The sequence below is a fragment of the Myxine glutinosa genome, chromosome 6 (genome assembly GCF_964187855.1).
Source record: "Myxine glutinosa chromosome 6, kmMyxGlut1.1, whole genome shotgun sequence".
NCBI classification, from domain to species: domain Eukaryota; kingdom Metazoa; phylum Chordata; class Myxini; order Myxiniformes; family Myxinidae; genus Myxine; species Myxine glutinosa.
Window position 1 is genome coordinate 51469393 of NC_136266.1, and position 18535 is coordinate 51487927.

Genomic DNA, 18535 nt, shown 5'->3' on the forward strand with positions numbered 1-18535 from the left:
CAAAATTTTACAATGGAATGTCATTGGTCCTGGAACTGCCTCAAGCAAGTTGGTTACAGAGGTTAGCATTAACCCTACAAAAGTCCATCATTTTAAATATCCTTTTATTGTCTTTCAACGTCTCACCATCACCAATTATTTCCATAAAATTGTGTAACTTGTGTAATTGGCTCCCATCACCCAATGCTTATGAGATGTACAAAACTCATTCTGCTAAAGTGCAGAGCATTGTGCGGTGAATAATGGTTCCCAAGAGCAAGTGGTGGCCATGTCTTGCAGCTGAACTGGTTCCTTGTAGCACCGAACCGTTGTTTGCATAGACTGATGTTACTGTCGGTTCCAATGACGAGGCATTTTCGATATGCAGGACCTGCACGCAATTATTTTTCACAAGTAAGAGAAAGAATGATAAGCAAAAATAATACTTTCATGCTGATGAGTTTTGAGTCTTGCGCTCATTTTCTAAATGATCAGAATTCATAAACTGCTATCCTGGTGAAGCACAGGCCACACACGGCAAAGCATATCATGTTATCCTTCATTGGTGGTTTTCTTATTTCCAGGAATATGTAAAATGTGTTTCAATCAGAGATTTCAAATGGGGAACATTGGTCAGCCCTGTATCAGGATATATAAATAATTTTGAATAGTGGCCCTCCACTATCTGTTATTCCATTCCCCCCCCCCAGCTGTTATTTTCCATATCATTGTTCCAAATTCCTGAGCAATAGTAGCTACCTACCTCTGAGGAGATCACATCCACTGCAAATACGAGCTTCCATAACTCTGGAGAACAACCAATCCAGAGGTCTCCGGTAGTCCGATCAACTTCAATGTTGTCAGGGTGAGTGTTCAATGCAATGATCTACAAATTAACAAAGTACATGTAGAGCTTGCAAACCAGGAGTCATCATCAAAAGTTTTGCCAAACACCAAATTATGATAATAAACTAGAGTTATTACTCATATTGACATGGGCAAAATGTGTGAGGGTTTAAAAGCTTCCAGTGACTAATTTATTGTTCCAATGACATCAGCAATTTTTGAGTTTATATCATTTCGTTTCTGTGGAACACACGATCAGCAACATATTTATTATTGAGAGATGTTTGATCTATCACACGTACACATTTGATCTCTTTGATTAAACAGTTTGACATAACAGCAAGTATAAAACTTCAATTATTAAGCACAAACATAATTTGGATTAACTTACCCTTTCTGGCTCCAATGTGAAATCCTCATTTTTTCGAAAAACATGTATCTCTGAAGTCTTCATGTCACTCACGTAAACATATCTTCACCCACACAAAACATAACATAACACATAATGTGAGGAAATTCAAGATACAAGAAGTTTGGCCTATTTTGCATGTATTTTCATATTCCTATTTAAATTAATTTGTCCACACCCCATTTGTTAAACTTCATACCCACAAGTTGTCTTAAGAGTTCCACAGAGTTGTATGGTTTTAGATTATTGTGCCGTGTCAGTCTGTGCCAAATTAGTTCATTTGAGCCTTCAAGAGCCTCCAATAGCATTGTGTGTTACGCAATTGTTAATGCTGAGAACATTGTTGTGGCTACATTAGCAATCATCATCATCGTCATGTGGCATGCTAAGCCTGGTCTTGGTTTTTAGTTAAGGTGGCTGGCTTAAGATCTTAGAGTCTTGAGTTTGAGCTCCGGTCGTGTCCCATTAAATATCACCAGGTGGGTTGACTCAGCCTGTCATCCTTCCGAGGTTCGCAAAATGAGTACCAGCTAAATTGAAACTGGTGGCATTGCATCAGCAGCATTGTTGTGCTCCCAGCAATGATGCAACCAGCAGCCAAGGGCTGTATAGGATATACTAAAAAAAAAATAGGCAAAAAATTGGACTGACACTCATCTCTTGGCGTGGTAATTCAGGCCTCTGCTGATTTGCGGTAACCCTCTGGGAGCTCCCTGTTCCTAAATCGAAAAATCGAAGACCAAGCGATACTGTGGACCATCCAGTAGAAGGGCTGTATCGGGTTTCAGAGCAATCAGTTGGTAAATAAGGGACGAGTAGGGATCTGAAGTTTCAGGGGGTAACCTCCCCTCAGCCCCCCTCCCCGGGAGCCCCGATGACCCAAATTCGAAAAATACGAAATCAGAAAATCTAAGACCAGTCGATCCTGCGAACCATCGAGTAGGACTGCATCAGATTTTAGAGCAATTAATTGGTACACAAGGGACAAGTAGGGATTCAAAGTTGGGGGGTTAACCTCCCTGGTAGCCCCCATGATCTGATATCAAAAAATTGAAATGTGAGCGATTGTGCGGGCTACTGTATTGTATTCACGTGTCAAGTTTCAGAACGATCAGCTGAGAGATAAGGGATGAGTAGCAAGAATCGCAAAAAGTTGACGGACGGAAAGACATCTGGACACCCATTTTATAAGTTCAACTCTTCAAGAAATGAGATGAGTTTATCATCCATCTGAGGGACGGCACACACAACTTGATGAATTAACCTGTTTGAGTGGAACAATAGAAATATGATTGTATTATGTTTGTGCATAGGTATAGCTCTGCAAGTAATGTTGTAGCCAGCACCCAATCAGGCCTTCAACACGTTACATAAGAACAAAGATCGAGCTGATATTGGATTGGTGCTTAGTGTGTGGATCATAAAGGAAGGGTGAGGAGGATAGCAACATATGGCCTCGCAAGGCAAGGGCTTCAGATGGAAACAAAGGAACAAGCACGTGATCGAGGTTGGAGAGTGGTGGTAACTCACTTTCCATCTGGTGACTGATTCCATTTGCAAATCCAAATCCTGTCTTAACGATTACTGTGGTGGTCGAGTTGTAGAAGACCACATCAGACAATTTAAGAGGCAACAACACTTCAAACAACATGGTTCCATCACTGTAGTGGTCGTTTGTACCATAAAAGCTGGTTGGTGTGATTGCAACCACATCATTGACACTGTTCAAAAGAGAAAGAAAAATGGGATTGAGTCAGAGTAATTTCGTTTTAATTACATAACAAACATAAGGTGACTTAACTGATCTGAAAAACATGAGAGACAGGCACACGTGTGCGCACAACTACTTTGATTTTATGATTGTAGCTTCATGCTTTTTAAACCACAATGGAACCAGCCACAACTTGATTATAGGCTCCGTTGTAGTCAAAGTTTTCCAACTATTCCCACCTGTTGTACCCATTTGTGCACACATCCAATCACAGGGAATTATTTATTGGTGAGTACAGTATTCGATATCCTCAGCTAGACAGCTGAGAGCCAAGGGTGCAGACCTCTAGGGCCTAGGCCACCCTGCCACCCATCTTCATTAGCCATCCTTGCTGCTTATACGAGGGCCACACCGAAAGTCGTGAGCACGTTTTTTTGTACGGTAAAATAATGGTACATGCAAAAAAACTGATATTGTCAATAGTAACTGGACATACCCCATTACTTTTCTACAAAATCTCCAGGACGATCCACGTATTTCTGCCAGTGCTGCACAAGCTTAAAAATCCCACTGTGGAAGACGTTCCAAGATGTTGGATGTTGTTCCAAGATGTCGCAGCCATCTACCCATGGCTATCTGGAGTGTCCCGTCATTTTAATAGTGCTGGCCTGTCATGTGATCTTCCGAGGGCTCAAACAGATTGTAGTCCACAGGGACCAGGTCCGGCTGTATGGGAGGGGGGTTCCTCCATTCTTTGAGATTTCCTCCAATGTCAGATGCGCAGTGTGAGGTCTAGGTCTGGCGTTGTCATGTTGAAAGATGACGGCTTTCTTTCATCAAGTGCTTTTCCTGAATTGCATTTTTCAGTTGCTTGAGCATCTGAACACAGTGAGCTGTGTTGTTGGTTTCCTCTTTTGGCAGGAAATCAACTAGTATGCATCCCTCAACCAGTATGTCTCACCCTTCAATTTCAGAAGACGGTTCCCATAAGGGTACTCATTTTTGCCGACAGAGGGTACTCTTTTGCCTTCTTTTTTTGGAGATGTGGAGTTTATGCCATTCCATTCTTTGCTGCTCGGTTTCTGGGTCAAAATGGTGGAACCAGCTTTCATCACCAGTCACAATACGGAACAGGAAGTCATTGCCCTCAGCAGCATGTGGTTAAACCCACTGTGATGACACATCCATTCGTGTGTTTTGTGTTCCTCCGTAAGCAAACGGGGAACCCAACAGGAACAAGCTTTGCAATATCCCTGGGCCGCTATCATCTGCTGTACAGCATGGTGTCCATTGCCAAGCTGCGCTGCAATCCCCCTAACAATCACCCTTCGGTCCTCACTAATGAGGGCATCAACCTTTGCTCGTTGCATTCAATCGTGGTGCTTCTCGGCTGACCATAGCGTGGCTTCCGTCTTTGAAGTGCTTCACCCACCTTCTGACACTGCTACTGCCCATGCAGGCATCTCTGTACACCTGAATCAATCAGCTAGAAAAAATTCCAGCTGAGTTATTCTTCTTCAGGAGGAATTCAATCACTGTATGTTGGCAAAGCGAAATGTCATAGACAGCCATTTTGTTACAATGGATTGTGGGAACACCAGTGGTGTGCATGCACCAGTGTTTATATTGGAGTGGAAAGATGGATAAGTGTTGCTAATAACTTGTGTTCTTTTATATTCGGCACAAAAATGTGGAATCCACTGATATTCATGATTTTTGGTACGGCCCTCGAATATGACAAGAAAGAAAAAAAACATCACCTCCGCTTCACTGTGAAGCTCAGTATTTGTTTGCTTTGGTTTTAACCTCCACTTAAAATGAGTGAAATGAAATGTTTTGGAAATTTAGAATTATTCCAACTCAGATTTCAACATCAACGTAATGCATATTATTAAGTTGCTTAAACTTTCTTTATGCAAGATGATTTGTAATACCAGCTACCACCCGGTGGCGCTATACGATACACATTTACATCGAGAGAATTGGGGTCTTCCCCTCACTTTGAACCCCCTCTCCCAGATATGCTACCCAGACAGAAATCATACTTGGAGTACCCTAAGGCAACATGCAAAATTTGGTTGGATTTGGTTCAGTGGTTTTTAGTTTTTGCAGCATGTATGAATGAATAAAATAACAAAGAAATATATGAAGAAATATATAAATTCAATTTTAGAGTATAGATTATGTTTACAGTGGTTGGAGTAACAGCAGTACATAGTTTATTTTTCCTTAAGTATTACAGAGGGCAAAGTAAAACAAAAGGTTGGCACCTTAAAACTAATTTTCCAAGTATTTGGTTGGCCAGGAAGGCAGTCGTCAGGATCTAGTGGATTCCCCGATAAACTAACAAGAAGTTTTCCATTCTATAAAAGAGAAAAAACAATGCGGAAAGGAATCTTTCCCTGAAATAAATAGAAGACAAGAAAATGTAAAAGGAAATTCTCTATAAAACTTGTGAAGCTCCAATGAAGAAAGTTCAACTGAAAACTTTCAAGATGCATCGAAGCTTATGAAGTCTGAGCTTGTGAAAGTGAAATTGCAGGAAACAGTAGTGATGGAACTGATGGAAGACATGATTGTTTCCCTGGATGCTTATTGCTTCACGTTGGAAACCAGACAGATTTGAAGCGAAACATTGCCAGGTATGAGTTCTCTATCATTCCATGTTCCCTTTTTCTCAGCTGATGGAAACATGCAGCACTCTCCTGGCAAGAGAAATATGATGAATCTTAGAAGCCTCTGAATAATGAAAAACAAGATATGGAAGTGGATGGGCAGGATACGCTAGCACTGGCATCACACATTACGATGAAAATGGTAATTGCTGATGGAATGGCAGAGGTACAAGCCTTGGATAAGCCAACGGCTCTCAATTGTTGTAGAGATCTTGACATCCATTTGTTAAGACTAAGAAAACAATTACAGTCAGGATGATGGAAAATGAGAGGCGTGTTGTGATAGCATGGTATCGAAGTATTGATAACAAGTCTGATTCCCTTCATTGCTGGACAAGCCTGATATGTGAGCTCGGGGACATTTCTGCCTGAAATTGAACATACCAGTCAAAATAGAAAGGCGAGTTGCATCCCACATCGATATCTGTACTCAACAGATACCACTGTTTTCACCACTGCTGCTAAGAAGATATCAAATGTCATTACCCAGCTTCCTCCTTTGTGATGCAAGGCAGAAGCATTCCATTCCTCAAAAAAAAAATTGCGGAGGGCCTCGACCTGAGAAAGCAGCCACTGTGCACTCCTTTCCTGGTGCAGACTGCAGACCTCACTGGTTCCTTCACAGGAAAAGGAAAGCTCCCATTCTTGGAATCCGATTCCGGTGTCTTTCCTGCCTTCACGGATCTTGGTGCAACTGTCAACAATTCGGATGACATATATGAGGCATTAGAACATGTTTGCCAGCTGTACAATCCAAGGTCTGAAGCACCTGCCATTGGAGAGCTCAGGTTGATTGACTACTCTTTTCGACAGTTGTTTCTGATCATTCCTTGATATGTGAGCTAGGGGATATTTTTTATCATTGAAACCGATTTGTATTGTTTGGTGTAAAACTGTGCGATCATTGTACTCGTATTTGTTTGAATTCACTCCTTTTGTAGTGCTCAGTGAAGTGTAGTGCTCAAGCTTTTACCATAAATGTGTCGTCTCATAGATTCCGTGTGTTTCATCATGATTACCGTTTGATATGATTGTCGCATTGTTGCCTTGTCCACATGAAAAACATCGATTTTTCATTCACATCTATTGTATTTGGTTTGCATACTTAACCAGAATTCAATTATGAATTGGTCTACTGCTTGAATCACTTTGAAGGAATGGTTATGCCAATGATATACTGTGTCATGCAGATCAAAGGAGGAACTTAGAATTTGTCCAGATACACTGGCACACAATGGACTATTCTTTTAAAAGGTACTTTGTGGTGTACTAAAACTGAGTGTACAATTGGTATTACAACAGAGTACGTACTGGTGCAGCAGTTCATCTTTAATTGTCTTTTGATGCATCAACATGTTGAATTCAAAATCAATCTCAAAAATTTCCACCTGGCTCTTTTGAAATGGGTGGTTCACCACGAAGAGGTGTGCTCCTTCTGAGTAGTCATCTATTCCCAGACACAGGTGAATGAAACTAAAATTTCAAATCTTAACACTGCTTGAATATTTTTTATTTCTATCTCATTCTTACAAATTGCGTTGGGTGGGATTTCTGTTTAGGAATGAGTGGCATTGGAAAATATTTGACTTCTTCCCCCAATTTTACACCAAATTCGTTCAAGAAAACATTGGCTTTTACCCCAGCAGAGAACAGCAATTAATCCATTTAGAAATGGAGCAGCACATCTGCAATTGTATTTTTGAGTTTCACATCCACACCAGGAAACGCCATTGGTTCTATCATATTGCTTCATCAACCTGTGCTCCTCAGACTAGCACGAATGTCATTTGTTATTGGTCGCTGCTGTCAGCTTTCATTTGTATTTACTCGACCAATGGCAAGCCAGAAACGTAGCGTTATGATAAATAAATAAAGATCTACATAATTGTCATGTAATAGTGCTGTCACGTGTATGGCCCCAAGCCAACCCCTCAACCACAACCACAGCTGATGCAGAGACATTAGACTTCGAAGCAGATCTCACCTCAAGGATGACCATGCTTGTAGTAATTTAGAACAAAGCTGCACTTAAGCAGAGAATGTGCTTTAGACCCCGAACGGTGTAAAACATGTCGGTTATTGTCCCCCGTCGCACCGCGGAGCGAAAGGGGGACTATGGTTTTCCCCTCCGTCCGTCCATCCGTCCGTCCGACCGTGCGTGTGTGCGAGCGGGCGTGCGTAAGTGAAGGAGCGCATTCGAATTTGGTGTGGGTGCAACCCACGTCAAAATCCAAGATGGCCACCGCCATGTATGTCTGATGCCATGTATGTCTGAACCTTGTGAGCTGAATATCTTGAAAAATAAGCGAAGTACCAACTTCTAATCTGGTGTGTGGGTGTATCTAGGCACAAGCAAGAAGGCTGTTTAAAATTGGGTCGCCACGTCAAAAAGCAAGATGGCCGCCGCCATGTATGTTTGAACCTTGTGAGATGAATATCTTTAAAAATAGGCGAAGTACCAACTTCTAATTTGGTTTGTGGGTGTATCTCGGGAAAAGGAAGAACGCTATTGAAAATTGGGTCGCCAGGTAGAAATCCAAGATGGCCACCACCATATATATGTCTGAACTTTGTGAGCGAAATATCTTGAAAAAGAAGCGAAGTACCAACTTATAATCTGGTGTGTCGTTGTGTCTAGGCACACGGAAGAACGCTATTGAAAATTGGGTCGCCACGTCAAAATCCAAGATGGCCACCGCCATGTATGTCTGAACCTTGTGAGATGAATATCTTGAAAAATAAGCGAGTACCAACTTCTAATTTGGTGTGTGGGTGTATCTCGGCATAAGGAAGAACGCTATTGAAAAATGGGTCGCCACGTCAAAATCCAAGATGGCCACCACCATATATATGTCTGAACCTTGTGAGCGAAATATCTTGAAAAATAAGCGAAGCACCAACTTATAATCTGGTGTGTGGGTGTATCTAGGCATAAGGAAGAACCCTATTGAAAATTGGGCCGCCACGTCAAAATCCAAGATGGCCGCCGCCATGTATGTCTGAACCTTGTGAGCGGAATATCTTGAAAAATAATCGAAGTACCAACTTCTAATCTGGTGTGTGGGTGTATCTACGCATAAGGGAGAACGCTATTGAAAATTGGGTCGCCACGTCAAAATCCAAGATGGCCGCCTTGCGTCTTCCACTGTCAACTCGCATCACTTCACTGACGGGGGACCTAGGCATAACACTTGTTCATATTAGAATTAACCCGAATTTATTCCTCCAAAGGATCCCAATTAAGTTCAAATGTTGGTGCGGTAAAAAGGCAACGTACATGCATCATTTTGAAACCAGTACACCTGCTCCCTAAGCCTGGTGTTTGCTTAATGGTTAAGGTAGCCACCTTATCAGGATCTCAGGGTCCTGAGTCCAAGCCCCTGTCATGCCGTTGAATTAACATCAGGTGCGTTGACTCAGCCTGTCATCCTTCCGAGGTTGGTAAAATGAGTGCCAGCTTGCTGGGACTAATGAGCCATTCGGTATCCTGCATCGGAGTGGCGACCCGTACAGGATTGGGGAGGAAGGTGAGAGGGGATATGGTGAGAGGGAAGCTTGGAGAGGATGATGTGACAGGGGATGCTGAAAGAGGGGATATGAAGTGGAGGGATGCTAAAGAGGGAGACACATAGAAGAGGTGGTGTTGGAAGGACGTGCACTTTCGGAGAGGTGGCAGAAGGATACTGACAGAGGGTTTGATACCATAAAATAACATGAAGGGGATTTGATTGTCGTGAGCAGTGCAAAGCAACAGTGCTTTCTGACAGTTTGTGGTGCCGAGGGATATTCAGAAGACAACATCAGATTGGTGAGAAGCAAGAATGCAAGCAAAGACAACATCAGATTGGTGAGAAACAAGAATGCAAGCAAGGACAACTGGGATCAAGAGTTAAAAAACAGATTCTCCTGTTTGCATTACTAAGACGATATCACAATATAATATCAACTACCTTCAAATTCCCTGGTGTTGGGCTAGCGGCTAGGGTGCCAGCTTAGGATCCTAGGATCCTGGGTTCGTAATCCCGGTCGATCGCTGAATTAACGCCAGGGGGGTTGACTCAGCCTGTCATCCTTCCGAGGTCGGCTAATTGAGTACCAGTTCACTGGTAATTCCCTGCTTGTCGTAAAAGGCGACAAAAAGGGTTGGCGGCAGGAAGGGCATCCGGCCGTAAAAAAAAAAACATTGCTTCAAAAAGGGGACCGAAAAACAACAACAACCACGGTCCCCGAAAAAGCCCAACCCCCGCTTGCGGGGAAAAATGGCCTCTAAAGGTGGGGTTTTTTTTTTTTTTTTACCTTCAAATTCCATCTCTTATACAGTCACGTGAAAAAGTAAGTACACCCCATGTAAAGTTTTGACTTTTTCAACATATTTCAACATACAGCTATTTGATCTTCATTTCAACAATATTGATAGATAAAGGTGATATAATATAACAAATATCATGAAACATTTTCATTTTATAGTTCATTGTATAATTTAAATAAACATAAATGCAAATTTCGCATGTGGAAAAAGTAAGTATACCCCTACATTTATCACTACTTCAAATACCTAAAATTAGAATCTCGTGCACCAGCTCAGGTGCAAATGATAAGAACATCGTTGGAGAGGATCTTGGAGGAACCTCTCTTATTTAAACCTCAGACATTTAGTTTGGTTTGCTCTTTGTTGTTGAAGTGTGCGGCGTCACCATGCAGAGATCAAAAGAGCTCTCTGAGGCCTTCAGAAAGAAGGTTATAGATGCCTACGAGTCTGGGAAGGGATTTAAAAAGATCTCCAAACAATTTGAAATCAATCATTCGACTGTCCGGAAGATCACCTATAAGTGGAGAAGATTCCAAACAACTGCCAACTTGTTCAGGCCAGGCCGCCCCAACAAGTTCAGCCTGAGAGCAGACCGCAAGATGCTTGCAACATGACAATGACCCTAAACATACCAGTAAATCCACCAAGGAATGGCTGAAAACTAAAGAAATGGAGGGTTCTGGAATGGCCAAGTCAAAGCTCGGATCTAAATCCCATCGAGATGTTGTGGGGGGATTTGAAACGAGCTGTGCATGCAAGAAACCCCTCAAACATCACACAGCTTAAAGAATTCTGCATGGAGGAGTGGGCAAAAATTTCTCCAATGTCAGAGACTGGTAGACAGTTATAAGAAACGCCTACTTGAGGTTGTTTCTGCCAAAAGGGGCAATACTACCTATTAGAGCCAAGGGTGTACTTACTTTTTCCACATGCGAAATTTGCATTTATGTTTATTTAAATTATACAATGGACTACAAAATGTAAATGTTTCATGATATTTGTTGTATTATATCACCTTTATCTATCAATATTGTTGAAATGAAGATCAAATAGCTGTATGTTAAAATATGTTGAAAAAGTCAAAACTTTACATGGGGTGTACTTACTTTTTCACGTGACTGTATATGGCAAGGAAGACACCGCATGATGGTTTGATACCTCTTATGGCTATTGTTGTTTCCCCATAACACAATATCAACCCCATTGTATTTAATTACTGGTCCAAATTTACACATTTGATATTTACTTTTGTCCAAACAACAACTATACAACACACCTTGATCCTCCAGGAAGTAGCTGATTCCGTGTGGATTGAAATTACTCGCATCAAAACCAGAAGATAAAGAAAATGCTTTTGGCTGAGGATCTTCCGCATTCAGGTCCAGCCAGTATAGTGGGGCAGATATGTGAAAAAGATGTTCATTTCCGGCAGAAAGTGTGAAATTTCGCATACAGGGGTATTTTGGGGCGCTGATTTCAAAAATTGGCGGATCCAAGAGATCTAACCAATGGACCGGCCGCCATCTTGAATTCCAATATGGCCGCCAAGACGAAATGTTGAAATTCCCTATCTTGGGTTCTAAATGACCTGTGGCGCTGAAATTTGGTACACAAGGGTATGTTGACATGCTGAGTTCAATAATGCAATAATTTGAAATGTCTGACAAACGGTATGGCCGCCATTTTAAATTCCAATATGGCCGCCAAGACAAACATCGATGTTTTCATTGCTTTAATAGCACAGTGTACGGTAATGTCATAATGTTAAATCATTTGAGCATTATTATGATAACTGGAAAATTGTTGCATCTCAAATCTACTGATGGGTTTGTCATTTTGTCGAAGGCAGTAGAAATTTGGGAAATTCAGCGCCCCAAAATACCCCTGTATGTGAAATTTAACACTTTCTGCCGGAACTGAACATTCACATGACATTCCAATAATTTATTTTTTTAATGTTTTTTCTCTTTCAGATCCAATGTCGAAATCAAAGAAAACATCGTCAACAATTCCAATGCCAACAGACTGGAACATTTGCGCTCTTTGCCAGAAACGTTCTGAAAATGAACCACTAAGAGATGCACGTAAGGGCAGCAATCAGTCGTGTCTAGACGTCTACGAGAATCTTGCTCAAAATCTCAAGGCATTGAATGATTTAGGTGCCTTGCCTTGCGGGATAAACATTTCCCGACTAGATGATGGTTGCGGTATTGCAGAAACCCTAGCTGCGCATGCTGCCAAATGGCACAAAAACTGTTATGTGCAGTGCAGCAGCTCTCGTGTGGCCAGGGCTGAATCAAGGGAAAGAAAGCAAAGTTCAGACCTTAAACTTGGTGAAGAAACTTACTCGCCTGTTAAGAAAAGACTCAGAACAAGTTTCAAATCTCCATCCGTTGAACAGAGTACTGCTAGCACATGTTTCTTTTGTGATAGCATTATCAGTAATGAAGAAATAGTCCACAGAGCGGCAACAAAAAATGTAGATTCCAATGTTCGATTGATGGCAACAGAATTGAGGGATACAAAACTCCTGGCTAGATTGTCTGTAGGTGATATGACGGCATCAGATGCTGTTTATCACAAGAAGTGCATGACTGTTCTCCACACTCGATACAGATCATTTGTAAGAAAGAATGAGGAAGCCAGTTCAAGTGAAAATATGCCACCAGAATCAGTAGCTTTGGCCGAATTGATAGCCTATTTGGAAGAAATGAAGTGTACAGATGACAGTTACACTTTCAAGTTAGCCGATCTCACAAAGCTTTATACAGAACGTCTGGCACAACTGGGAGGTGATATCTCAAAGAGGATTAATTCAACTCACCTTAAGGACAAGCTTCTCAGACACCTTCCGCAACTTGAGGCACATAAGAGCAACCATGAAGTGGCACTGTCATTCAAAGAGGACATTGGTGAAGCTTTATTGCATGCTTGTAGACAAAGCTCTGACAACGACGCGGTCATTCTCATGAGAGCTGCCCAGATTGTGCGCAAAGATATTTTGCAAAAGCAATACCAATTCAATGGATCCCTAGTTAACGAATCATATAACAACTCACCACCATCATTGGCAGCGTTGATGGAAATGATTCTTGCTGGTACAAACATACAAAAACAAAACGCAAACAACAAGGGAGGCGTCTCTGTGCAATCCTTAACTCAACTTGTAACATTCAACACTATGAAACGAGGAAGGTTGGAAACTACAGCAGTACGTCACAATTTGAAACGTGAAACATCACTGCCACTTTACCTGGGTCTTCTCATTCATAGCAAAACAAGGAAACTGGATCTCGTTGCCGTTCTTTTTCAACATGGTTTGTGTGTTTCCTATGATCGCATACTGGAGGTATCCACAGATGAGGCCAACAGAGTCATAGAAATATACAAACATGACGGCGTTGTGTGTCCAACAAAATTGCGAAGTGGAATATTCACAACAGGCAACCTAGACAACATAGATCACAACCCATCATCAGCATCAGCACAAAGTTCATTTCATGGAACCGCGTTATCACTGACACAACATGTTTCACATGACAAAAGTGGCAGCATTCGAAATCATGAGAATGTCACTGAGAATGAGAACAAACAGCGCTCCAAAACCATAGCCGCCCTTCCTGCATCTTACAGTGATGTGCCTCCTGAAACATTTCCAACTAATAATCCCATTCCAAGAAAACCAAAAGGTCCATCCACTCCAAGTGTGTCCTCTGGAATACAGGACAAAGAAAGTCAGTGGCTTTCGTTTGTACAAAGTCTGCAGGAGAAGGAAGGTCTTGAGAGTGAAGATAATATCTCCTGGTCAGCATACATGGCAAATCTGCAGGTTGAAGTTCCTCGGCCTCCTGCAATTACAGGACTGCTACCTCTGTTCCGCGAGAGTGCTCACACATTGGCAATGGTGAAGCATGGAATGAATTTCATCAAGCAGGCGACAGAACTAGTAAACCCCGGACAAGTTCCAGTTCTGACCGTTGATCAACCACTCTATGCAATTGCAAAGAAGATTCAATGGACTTGGCCAGGTATATATGGTGAAGACAAGTTTGTTGTGATGATGGGAGGACTTCATGTAGAGATGGCCTTGTTGAAAGCGATCGGCAGCTTCCTGGAGGGGAGTGGCTGGGCAAGTGTAATGACCAGTGCTGGTGTAACAACAGAGGGAAGAGCAGATAGTCTTCACAAAGGTTCGCAAATATCGAGGTCAAAATGGGCACACCAAGTCACAGTAGCGGCGTTGTACGCTCTGCAGCGAAAGGCATACGATGACTACCGGAAAACATGTGAAACTGAAGATTTACAATCATTTGATCTTTGGAGCAAGAAGATGGCTACAAAGTACCCCCAGGTTTGCTACTGGAATAAAGTCCTGCAGTTGGAGTGTCTTCTCTTGGCATTCATAAGATCACAACGGGAAGCCAACTACACGCTCTATGTGGAGACTCTCACGGCGATCATTCCGTGGATGTTTGCCATGGACCATTACCATTACGCCAGATGGTTGACAGTGCATGTAACAGACCTTCAGGAACTTTCAAACGATTCCATGGATATCCATCGTGAATTTGTCAAGGGGAACTTTGTCACTCAGAAGTCATCACACAAGTTCTCTGCTATGGCACACGATCAGATACACGAACAGCAGAACGCTTATGTGAAAGGTGATGGTGGAGTCATTGGAATTACTGAGAATGAAGGGGCTCTTCGCCGGTGGATGGTAGCTGGTGCAGAAATAGCCAGAATCCTGAATGAGTTTGAGGACCAGTTTCAAAGACAGAGGCAAACTGATGTCCGCCACCACGAACAATTGCTTAGTGTCCAGAAATCCTTTGCATCAGATCTCAATAATGCAATCAGTTCCTTTGAAAAACTTGGAAACCCGTTTGCAGAAGACAGTAATGACTTGTATGTGCTTGACACAAAGGTCATCATGCCTGATGAAGTGATAGCCGCAGTGCGATCCATGGAGGACACTGGCAAAACACAATTTGACGGATTTGTGGGGCAGCGAATCAAGGATCCTTCTGACAATTTCTATGATAGCATTTCAAAGAACAATCTGCCACTGTTGAAATCGAAGCCCAAGAAAACACCTGGAAAGTCTGAGGCGAAGATTACACGTATGAAAAGTAATGTGGAGCTCTTCTCACGAATGTACATTTCTTGCCAAACTAGAGATGGTGATCTTAACACATTTTATGAATATGAGTGTCATGGGTGGCCACCTGCATTGGCTGAAGGTATCAATACAATGCGGCCACCAACCGGCAAGGCTGATCTTTTGCCCTGTTTGGAAGTTTTAGCACAACGTCCTCGTGATGCGCCCAAAGGAGAAGTTCGTATTTTCGATGGGGCTGCCTTAGTCCATCATTTGGAGCCTAAGAAGTGCAACAGTGTGATCAGGACATTTGGTGACTATGCACAGAAACAGGTCCTTCCGTACATTGCCCGAAAGTTAAATGAGGGGACTGTGATGCGTGTTGATGTGGTGTGGGACACCTACAGAACGGACAGTCTCAAAGAAGGCACCAGGCTTGGTCGTGGCACTGGCATACCACTCCATGTGACTGAACAGACATCCGTGCCACGAAACTGGAGCAGCTTCCTTCGTGTAGATTCCAACAAAAAGACATTATTCAGTTTCCTTGCTGATTCCCTGCAAACGATGCCTATTCCAGAGGGAAAAACACTTCTTACAACCTTAGAAGAAGAGGTTAAATCAAAGCCCCCTTCTGATGTTTCTCAAATTCAACCATGTACGCATGAAGAGGCTGATTCACGAATGATGCTACATGCTTGGCATGCATATCAGCAGGGGTACAGAAGTATCGTCATTCATGCAACAGACACGGATGTGGTTGTGTTGGCTATCGCAATGGCAAGCATTATGGACGGTTGTGCAATGTGGTTGGCATTTGGACATGGAAACTATTTCAGGCACATTGCTGCTCACACTATTGCGACTCACATTGGCCCTGAACGCTCATGGGGGCTTCTATTCCTGCATACTGTTTCCGGATGCGATACTGTTTCTGCCATATGTGGGATTGGCAAAAAGACTGTGTGGAGCATATGGAATTCCATGCCAAACTTGGGGGAGGTCTTCAATCATCTCTCACATGCACCAGCGGAAGTAACAGATGATGACATGGACAACATAGAGAGGTTCTTCGTTGTTCTGTACAGTAGAACTTCCCCTCTGAAGAAAGTGAACGAAGCACGCAAGCAGCTGTTTGCTCAGGGAAATCGGCAATCGGAAAATATTCCACCGACAAAAGAGGCACTGCGTCAACATGTGAAGAGGGCAGTCTTTCAGGCCGGTCACATCTAGGGACAGTCCCAAATTGCTAACCCAGAGCTGCCTTCACCTGCAGATTGGGGATGGGCTAAAAATTCAGATGATGTCTGGCATCCATTTTGGACAGTAATGCCAGAGGCGTCAAAAGGGTGCCGAGAGCTGATCAAGTGCAAGTGTAAAAAACGGTGTGCTGGAAATTGCAAATGTTCTGCTGCTAATCTACCATGCACAGAACTATGTTTCTGCTCTGGACAATGCTTCCGAGATGAGCAGTAGGAGAAGTAAAACGGATGGAAAAAAGCTTGCAGCATGTTACGGCTGCCAACTGGTACGAAATATACTTTGAAATGAGCTCTTTGACTTGTTATATGATTTGTCAACTAGGGATCCATTGAATTGGTATTGCTTTTGCAAAGAACCCGGGATTTTCAACATTTCGTCTTGGCGGCCATATTGGAATTCAAAATGGCGGCCATACCATTTGTCAGACATTTCAAATTATTGCCTTATTGAACTTAGCATGTCAACATACCCTTGTGTACAAAATTTGAGCACCACAGGTCATTTAGAACCCAAGATAGGGATTATCAACATTTTGTCTTGGCAGCCATATTGGAATTCAAGATGGCGGCCTGTCCATTGGTCAGACCTCTTGGATCCGCCAATTTTTGAACTCAGCATGTCAAAATACCCCTGTATGCAAAATTTCAAACTTTCTGCCGGATGTGAACATCTCGTGCAATTTTTGTTACATATCTGCCCCACTAGTAGATGTGGCCTGGCTTTCCCTCATTACGATCAGCAATAGTGGGGTATTTCAGACCCTGTGATGACAAAGCAAAGATTAAAATTGGAATTATTAGCTCTTATATGAGCCTCGGCTTTGTATACAAAAAAAGAAGTAAAGATTCCAATTATGATGCATCAACAAATAGGAAAATCGTATAACAATGGAGCAAACGTATATGGTTATGTACGTATGTACACTACCGGTCAAAAGTTTTAGAACACCTCAATTTTTCCAGTTTTTATTGAAATTTCTGCAGTTTAATGTCCAGTGAATAACCTGAAATGGTACAAAGGTTGGCAGTAAACTGCTCGAGGTTAAAAAAAAGTTTAGGTAAGCAAAAGCAGGAAATAATGTAAATTGCACAGTTATATTGTAAAAAAAATGCCTTCTTCAGGGAACAAGTACACATGGAACCCGTTAATATGCGATCCATTAATATACGATTTCGGATAGCACACGGTCGACCATTGGTACCCAAAATTTTTGATAAATTAGTCGGAAAAAATCAAAAAATGATAAGAATCGAGCATGTCGTACATTGTACACGGCAGCCGCCATCTTGATTTTTTTTAAATCACGTGCGTAAAAGTTCGCTCATAACACCAACAGAACGATCATAACAGGTCACCTCTAGTTTACTTAACATTTCACAAGTTATCATTAATAGCCGGCGAAGCCGGTGTTGTGAATAAACGCGTACGTATTATGTTGAAAACCAGATTATGCTGGATCCCTTGGCTTGAGAATTCCGAAGCTGTGACGCACCAAATCGCTCAATGGAGGCCGCCATCTTGCGGATGCGGAAGTATGCATAACAAATTGAAAAACGTTCAATAGGAGTTTGTTTCACCCGTCTTTGTTTGATGCACAATCTTATGCACCTCTAATTTGTAATTAAAATACTTTAGGACCAACCTTGGCCCGCACGGGCCTGGTTATCTTCAACGAAAATCGTCACCAAACACCAGAACCAATGAGATGCGAGCATTTGAAAAAATATTTCAGTAACCAAATCACTCAATGGAGGCCGCCATCGTCCGGATGCGGAAGTTTGCATAAAAAATTTGAGAAAACGTTCAATAGGAGTTGGTTTCACCCGTCTTTGTTTGATTCACCATCTGATGCACCTCTAATGTGTAATTAAAATACTTTAAAACCTACCTCGTTATCTTCAACGAAAACCGTCACCAAACACCGGAACCAATGAGATTCGAGCATTTCAAAAATTATTTCAAAAAAGCTTGTTACGCGTTTCGGAGGGTGAAAACGGCGTCAAATATTCTAAAAGACGAAGAATTATTTTTTAGAAATCTCGCGGCCATAGGGGATAGTTTTTCACGGCCGGAAATATCCGAAGTTGAGACGGAATTCACCGAATTAATCAAGAAGGAAATTTTATAAATTTGAATCTCATCCAGAATGCAAATGGTGTCATTTTGAACTAGGTACGGTACCTACTACACCTACCTACTACCAACTACCTAACCTACTGATGCCACAGTGATGGGTAAAATA

The 18535-nt window shown here is 42.1% G+C and overlaps 1 protein-coding gene and 1 long non-coding RNA gene across 2 annotated transcripts in view; both read right to left on the reverse strand.

Moving 5' to 3' along the window:
* Positions 1-86: 86 nt before the first annotated feature.
* Positions 87-11415, reverse strand: LOC137429774 (serum paraoxonase/arylesterase 2-like). Its single transcript, XM_078781018.1, has 6 exons — positions 11206-11415; positions 6932-7067; positions 2719-2955; positions 1217-1298; positions 743-865; positions 87-370 (listed from the first exon to the last, which is right to left on the reverse strand). The coding sequence occupies exons 1-6, from the start codon at positions 11378-11380 to the stop codon at positions 206-208; spliced, it is 918 nt and encodes a 305-aa protein (XP_078637144.1). The 5' UTR covers positions 11381-11415; the 3' UTR covers positions 87-205.
* A 5576-nt stretch (positions 11416-16991) lies between these two features.
* The window catches only part of LOC144892607 (uncharacterized), a 28320-nt gene continuing 26776 nt past the window's right edge, over positions 16992-18535 (reverse strand). The window contains exon 4 of the long non-coding RNA XR_013623805.1: positions 16992-17054. This is a non-coding gene — a long non-coding RNA (uncharacterized LOC144892607). The remainder of the gene's footprint in view (positions 17055-18535) is intronic.